At 40.1% G+C, this 7,879-nt stretch overlaps 1 protein-coding gene across 1 annotated transcript in view; it reads right to left on the bottom strand.

The window, feature by feature from the left end:
- Positions 1 to 1,603: 1,603 nt before the first annotated feature.
- The window catches only part of LOC116400905 (prohibitin-2), a 20,082-nt gene continuing 13,806 nt past the window's right edge, over positions 1,604 to 7,879 (bottom strand). Inside the window, exons 5-10 of the mRNA XM_031879009.1 lie at positions 5,814 to 5,998; positions 5,140 to 5,269; positions 4,579 to 4,682; positions 3,400 to 3,477; positions 2,368 to 2,444; positions 1,604 to 1,872 (exon numbers count right to left, since the gene is read on the bottom strand). Of these exons, the coding sequence (XP_031734869.1) occupies positions 1,854 to 1,872; positions 2,368 to 2,444; positions 3,400 to 3,477; positions 4,579 to 4,682; positions 5,140 to 5,269; positions 5,814 to 5,998 (593 nt within the window). The 3' untranslated portion in view covers positions 1,604 to 1,853. The remainder of the gene's footprint in view (positions 1,873 to 2,367; positions 2,445 to 3,399; positions 3,478 to 4,578; positions 4,683 to 5,139; positions 5,270 to 5,813; positions 5,999 to 7,879) is intronic.

Raw genomic sequence — 7,879 nt, forward strand, 5'->3', positions numbered from 1 at the left:
TGTGCAGTCTCCATTCAAGTCTTTATTTAGCCTTTAAACCAGCGTACAAACATGTAATACATGTTTATAACACTAACTCCATTGCCAGCAGTTAAGTGTTGCTTTAGCAAATAATGAGTTAATAATTCATTAATAACGTCATGTATAATGGATCCAGGTTCAGTTTATGGACTTTGAGTCTCAGGTTCACTCAAATCACAGAAACACTTGAATCAGAAGAGACTTGAGCAGAACCAGGTTCTTCACGTCACCGTGTTGTTGGACAGAAGACTGGCTTTAATTATTGTTTTTACTGTTTTAAGCTCCACAAACAAAACTCTTTAAGCAAAAATCACAAAGAAAACAAAGTTCCAGCTTCTGAGTTGTGATATTTTGTGTTCTTAGATTTCTGACAATAAACTAAATATTAGTTTTTTTGGACAGAAGAAGATAATTACGGGACGTTGGGACAGGATTCTCTTTTTATTTACTAAAACAAACTCAATCAATCTGTGGAAATGAAAACCAGTGATTATTTTAAGGATTAAAACGTTAACAAACCAGTGAGAATAATTCTGGTAATTTAATTACTATATAGTAATTTAATATTTATATTAGTGCTGGGCAAGTTATCACGTTAACGCATTCATTAATTGAGGCCGACAATCATTTTATCGCACGTTAACGGTTTATTATTAAGCGACATTTTTAACACAAGAACCGGCACCGAGCGGTGAACAGCTTGTTTGTGTGGCGTCTCTTCCCGTTTCCATCACCTACACTCCCCTGGGTCCTAAGTCCCTCCATGTACAGCTTCTTATCACCCTCTATGTACCAACGTACATTTATAACAAATACCACACATATTACGGTAATCAGCGTTGCACATGTGTCTGACCAACATACCAACAAAGAAATGATTCATTTAAGTTGTTTTTTAGAGTTTTTAAAGTGTTTTGTTTGTAATATGTATAATAAGCATCATTTAGTATCACCACTGATAATTTAACAAACATAAAAACATGACGTAGACAGGTTTGCAGTTTTCAAGAAATATATTTAAATTGCATCTATTACACACATGAAGATAAAGTTATGAACACCGTCTGAATATCTATGATCAGAATCATTATAACTGTGTTATAACTGCTGCTGTGTAAAGGGAATACTGCTGCTAATAACAACCTGATGTGATTAAAGTGTTTAAACCAAATGTTATTGACCTTTAGTTCATATAGCAGCACTTTCAAATAAAAGTGCACAATACACTACTTTTGAATTCATTATTTAACTTTGTGTATAACAATGAGATTAAACATTGTAATCGTTGCCCAGCACTAGTTTTTACTCTTAAGAGGACTTTATTCTCTGAAGCCTCACATTTCTTCAGTGATTATTTTTTGTGACTTTGGAGACGAGACGCTTTAAAGCGACTCCTCTGGTGACGGTAAAAGTCTAATTTCTCACATTCTACTCATGAAACTGATTTATTCTTCATTTAAAGTCCTCTGAAGTCTAAACGTCCTGAAGTCAGAGCAGGAAGTAAAGTAGTTTAACTGATGAACCTCGATGTACATAAATAATCTCTGTAAACTCAACGCGTCTGCAGAAGAAGAAACGTCTCAACGAGGGAAACTGCTTTTATTCACAAAGAAGACATGTTTCTGTGTTTCTACAGATTATTATAACAGAAAGAAAAGACGCATCGAGACCTTTACCGACACCAGAGGAACCTTTCAGAATAAAATCCTCGGTGGTGAAACTCCGCAGGTCAGAGTCTGTTTGTTGTGGTTCGTAAACGCAGAAGATTCACAGAAACCTGGTGTGAAGAAGAGAAGACGAGTCTCTGGAGAAGGAATGATGAGACGTCCTCTCTACTTCCCCAGCAACAGACTGAAAGAAACACAGAAAATCATCAGAAACATTGTATTATTATTATTAATGTATATTATAATGTATGTATAATTGTATTACTATGCGTGAGAGAGTGAGCGAGAGCGAGATTACTTGCTTCTTTTCTGTTTTTAATGACTGTTGTCATAATAACTGTTGTTCTGCACTAAAGTCATGTTCTAGTCATGATGGTTCTGGCTCATAGAGGAGCAGGACTTATTTTGTAGAGAAAAACAGAGCAGAAACCACCCTAAACTGTTTGATTAGAGGTTTAAAGAAACACTTTGAAACCACTCGTATGTCTGTAAAGTCAATATGAAGCTACAGCCAGCTGGTTAGCTTAGCATAAAGACTGGAAACACAGGGAAACTACTAGCCTGGTTGGAGTCTAAAGGTAACAAACACATGCTAGCAGCCAGAGACACAGGACGGTTATACTGCAGAGGAAGAGAGAGAGGGTTGAACTCTAACAGCAGACACATCAACAGGACTCACTTGAAGTTGTCCTTGTCCTGCAGGTTGAGCACCAGGCTGTCAGCGCTCAGGTAGATCTTGTTCTGGGACTGCGCCACCTGCAGGTGAAACAACACACACAGAGTCGAGTGCGAGGAGAGGAAACGCAGGTGAAGCTGCTCGGCCGGAAGGCCTCAGAGAGCTGCTGCTGAGCACAAAGAGAGCTGTGAGAGAGCTGCACACTGAGCTGATTCACAGCCAGCGGAGTGCTGCTGAGACCGGGACACCGGGACACGCGGGGGACACGACACGCGGGGGACCACCAGATGACGCGACGGCTCAAACCTGATAAAGACTTAAAGTTAAAAAGTCTTATTTCTAAATAAACAGTTCGATGAGCTTTTGTCTGATAAACTACATTTATTATAACTTTAATGGAACTAAAAGCATCTTTAAGGCCTAAAACTAACAACAGGACTGGTTGATAAAAAGACAAAGAGGTCAAATGTCAGAAGAAGATGAAGCTTTAAGTTTCCTCTGACTTCTTCTTTAGACTTCATGTTCATGTGGCGCCACCTGGTGGACTCAATGAGCTGCAGCTGGTCCCCAAAACCAAGGCTCTGGACCCGTTTGGGGACCACTGGGGGTCTTCAGGGGGGCCGAGAGACGCCGGCCTGCTTAAACTTAGACGCTTATTTTAGGAAGATCGAGTCACGAACTCTAAAGTAAAAGCAAACGTTGCTCTTAAGTCTCTAGTCAATAACACGAGAGGAGACGCGGCGGCCTGACGGAGACGTTTTAAAGACTCATGTACTGGTTATGCGGTGATGGTTCCTGTTCTCACTGCACATTAATCTGTAATAATCTGCATTATTAGACTCCAGAGGTCTGACACACAGTTAGTCTGGTTTATTACACGTGTTCACTCGTTGAGCTGCAGCAGCTCAGGAAGAAGCGTCAGCGTTCTTCTAGAATCTCAGTTATAGTTATGAACTGATGCATTTGATGAGGACACACGATGTAAACACGACCAGCTTAGACTCGTGCTTCCTCAGCTGCAGAGACTCTTCTTACCGTCTTGGCGATGTTCTGCGCCGCCCGGATCTTCCGGAGCTTCAGGTAACCCGGGTTCTTCGTCACGGCCTGACCCAGCTGCACACACACACACCTCAATGGTTAGTGTGTTCACAGAGAATAATAAGTGTTACACACCCAACAACAGGGAGCGTGAGTGGATGAGCCAGTCTGACTGAAGAAACAAACTCAAACATGAAGATGAAGACGATGAAGAGGAGGATCAAAGGCTTGCAGGCGCGTCGCTGCTCTAAGCTTTAATGTTCTCACGCTGACAGGTAGAGGTAATGAGTGAAGTGTTCCTGCACTCAATAGAACAAATAGTTCCTTTAACTAGAACCACGGCTCTGGGTCTGTAGAGCTGCAGCCTTCTGCTGCTGCAAACACCTCGAGGCCTCAGCAACAGCAACAACAACAACAACAACAACAACAACAACAACAACAACAGGTTTGTATTTCAGCTGGAGACGCATTCTAATATCTCAGGCTTATTATGTTGTATTTCTCTGCTCTATTGAGTATTTTAAAAGTTATTTGTCGAACTAACAGACACGAGTTCAGACTCTTTAATCTGCGTCATGATGGTTATTTCTGCTTCTCTTGAATCTGTTTCTTGAGATTAAATCAGATGAACGTGTGAAACAGCTGCAGATAACCAGCAGACGTGTTTGATAGAAACAGAGTTAATTGTTTATGATTATGATATTTATCAGATACTCCGTTACTCAGAGGGTTTACTTCAGTAAAAATATTCAAAATATACTTTAAGTACCACAACTTAAAGTAGTCATTCTGCAGAATGAACCATTTAAAATATTATACTCATCATTATATTATAGTTATTGACTAATGTGTTCATCACTGTGATGCTGCAGCTGGTGAAGATCATTTAAACTTTAATTATATAAACTACTTAATAAAACATCTTTGTGTATTAGTTAAATTATATTACGTGTTGAGAATCTAGAATTCATATCAGATAAAAGTAGAACATCTTCCTCTGAGACGTCGTAGACGAGAAGTTTAAAGTCAAATGTACCTTAAAATAGTACTGAAGTACTAGGATAAATGTACTTACACACAAAACTCTGAAGACAAGTGAAATGTTTCTGTACTTCTAACAGAGTATTCTAACAGAGTAGTACTCCTACTAGTACACACGAGTACTCGTGAGCTCACCATCTTTGCAGCCTCAGCTTCTCCTTCAGCCTGGATGATCTTGTGCCGTTGGTCCTGTTTGGCCTTCTCTACATAAAACTGAGCTCGCTGCGCCTCCTGCTGGGCTGGAGGGGAACACACACACACACACACACACACACACACACTGTTATTTTAAAGATTTTAGACCTTCCTGTGTTGCTGCTCAAGACGAGAATAATAAAGAAATGATTATTCTCTTCATTAAACGTCTGTATTTCCTCACAAAATAATCAACAAGAGTATCAATAGAAACCTAATAAACCACTTTATTACCGTCATACAAACCCTGTAGAGAAACAAGTCCAGTATTAAATGTGTTATAAAGAAACAAAGGTTGAACATAAACTATTTGATTTATCTGATAGATATTTACTCTAATGTAGATTTCTAAGACTTCCTGTTTCTAAAGCGTCTAAAACTAATTAAGTCTTCCACGGCGAGGATAACCTGAAACTTAAATAATAATAGTCCGTCCTGATGGCGGTCAGCTGATCGTCATCAGGACGGTCAGCTGTCGGTGAACTTCCTGCCTCTACTCACCGACTTGCTTGGCCTCCACGGCGGCCGTGTACTCTCTGCTGAAGCTCAGCTCGGTGATCGCCACGTCGTCCAGGATGATGTTGAAGTCCTTCGCTCGCTCAAACAGCTCTCTGCGGATCAGCAGGGACACCTGGAGGACAAACAGGAAGTCACATGATCAGCAGGGACACCTGGAGGACAAACAGGAAGTCACATGATCAGCAGGGACACCTGGAGGACAAACAGGAAGTCACATGATCAACAGGGACACCTGGAGTACAAACAGGAAGTCACATGATCAACTATTCTGATCTCATCAAATCTGAAGCTCTTCCACCAAAGAAGAAATGTAACATCAACCAATAAGACGTTTCTCTTCTTTAAGACGATGTCATGCGTCAACGTACTACGATGTCATTTGAGCTGGTTTTTATTCTTTGGATTTTCTCCAAAAAACTGTCCAACAAAACTCACTTCACATTTACGATAGACAGATAGATATATAAACGTCCTGCTCCTCTATGGAAACAGAACCATCATGACTAGAAGTAGATTCTCCTCTCCTCGTTCACTTCCTGTAGTTCAGTCAAAGTGCCTCTGATTTGATGTCACATGACTGTTGGTCTCAGGGTTGTAAAGCAGTGCGTAATATAGTAAATGTATATAAAATAGAAACAGACGAGGTAGAAGTGTACCTGCGCTCTCTGCGTGATGAGCTGAGAGGCGTTGAACTTGGCCACCACGCTCTTCAGCACCTCGTTGACGATGGACGGCAGGACGCGCTCGTCGTAGTCTTTGCCCAGCTGCTGGTAGAGGATGGGCAGGTTGGACGCCAGCGGCCGAGACAGAACCCTCAGAGAGATGTTCACCATCTGCAGGTCTGACGGGGAGACAGAGGAGGCAGCGCTCAACGCTTTAATACACAACACACACACACACACACACACACACACACACACACACACACATCTATCCTGAGAGGGAGAACAGAGGAGCCAGCGCTCAACGCTTTAATACACAACACACACACACACACACACACACACACACACACACACACACATCTATCCTGAGAGGAAGAACAGAGGTGCCAGCGCTCAACGCTTTAATACACAACACACACACACACACATCTATCCTGAGAGGAAGAACAGAGGAGCCAGCGTTCAACGCGTTAATACACAACACACACACACACACACACACACATCTATCCTGAGAGGGAGAACAGAGGAGGCAGCGCTCAACGCTTTAATACACAACACACACACACACACACATCTATCCTGAGAGGGAGAATAGAGGAGCCAGCGTTCAATGCGTTAATACACACCACACACACACACACATCTATCCTGAGAGGGAGAATAGAGGGGGTAAACACTGCCCCCTAGTGTCAAAGAGCTGAAGGTTACTGATGTGTCACGTTGGACGTTTACTTGTTTTCCTCATTTTAAAAACAATCTTTTAACACGTTTCATGTTTGTTTTACACACGCGTGTTCTCCTCTACGATCTTCATCATTTAATCCTGCAAATAAAATAATGAATCACTTTGAAAGGACCAAAACAGGATCTGAATCTAGTGTGTTTTATTTACTCATATCTACAGTTTGCCTTCATCTTTTTGTTTAAATGTCTTTTGAATTAAACAAAAGAACATATTTTAACCAAAAGTATTTAAATCCTTTAAATCAATTGAGCAGCTCTTTACTATTTGGTTACTACTTTGGTTTATCTGAGAGTTATAAGTTGAACAGCCTGATGTCACACATCTGTCACAACAATATCTTCTATCTTTATATCTATAAATGAGTTTGATGAACATGTTTAGATGAAATGAAGGAGACGTTATCAAAGCTTTTTGAAATGAGCTCCTTCTGACCAGCCAGGCAGCCATTTTGGAAGTGATGTCATTGTTACACAAATGACCTCACTGTCACATGACCTCAGCAGGTTGTTCAGTACGCGTCACGTAGAGACATGTTAATCTTAAATAAAATATCTTCTTTCTCACTTCACACCTGAATTTACACCTTCAGGACAATTCATCGTTATAAAATGAACTTTATTTTAAGATGTGTAACCGGGAAAAAGCCATAAACTAACCTTTGTTTTTCTAATTTGAATTATCTGTAAACTCTATTGAACTACTTTATTACCTTCATACAAACCCTGTTAACATACAAGTCCAGTATTAAATGTGTTATAAAGAAACAAAGGTTGGAGATCCTGTAAACTATTTGATTTAGCTGATAAATGTTTCAGACCTGCAAACTCATGAGGTGACAAGCCCGAAACCCTGTCGGGGTGGGGGGGGGGCTCCTTTTATTTTAAATATGAGGTTTAAAATGTAGCATTCTGGAGTACTCCAAGAAGAAAATTAAGTGATAAGACATTTACTTTAAGCAAAAAACTAATTTATTATTCAGTTATTAATCACTAGTTCAGCTCTAATATTAATGTTAACCTTTATTTAGACAAAATGCATAGACCGAGGTCTCATTTTCAAAAGTTTTGGTCAAATAAAAACAAAGATGGCAAGAGCAGTGAGAACCATCGCCTGTACAAATAAAGTGATTAGTTCTCATTGAACAGTTTCTGTACGGCTTCATATTAACTTCCACTGTTACTGTAAAGCTGGTAGAAGATAGGCCACAATTCTATTTGCAATTAATATGCATTCAATCCAGTTCAATTATTTAAATGAAAATGAATCTACTCTGGCTATGGTAGTTTATCAAGAGTAAATAATAGCTGTG

The sequence above is a fragment of the Anarrhichthys ocellatus genome, unplaced genomic scaffold, assembly GCF_004355925.1.
Source record: "Anarrhichthys ocellatus isolate YVR2014 unplaced genomic scaffold, GSC_Weel_1.0 scaffold216, whole genome shotgun sequence".
NCBI lineage: Eukaryota > Metazoa > Chordata > Actinopteri > Perciformes > Anarhichadidae > Anarrhichthys > Anarrhichthys ocellatus.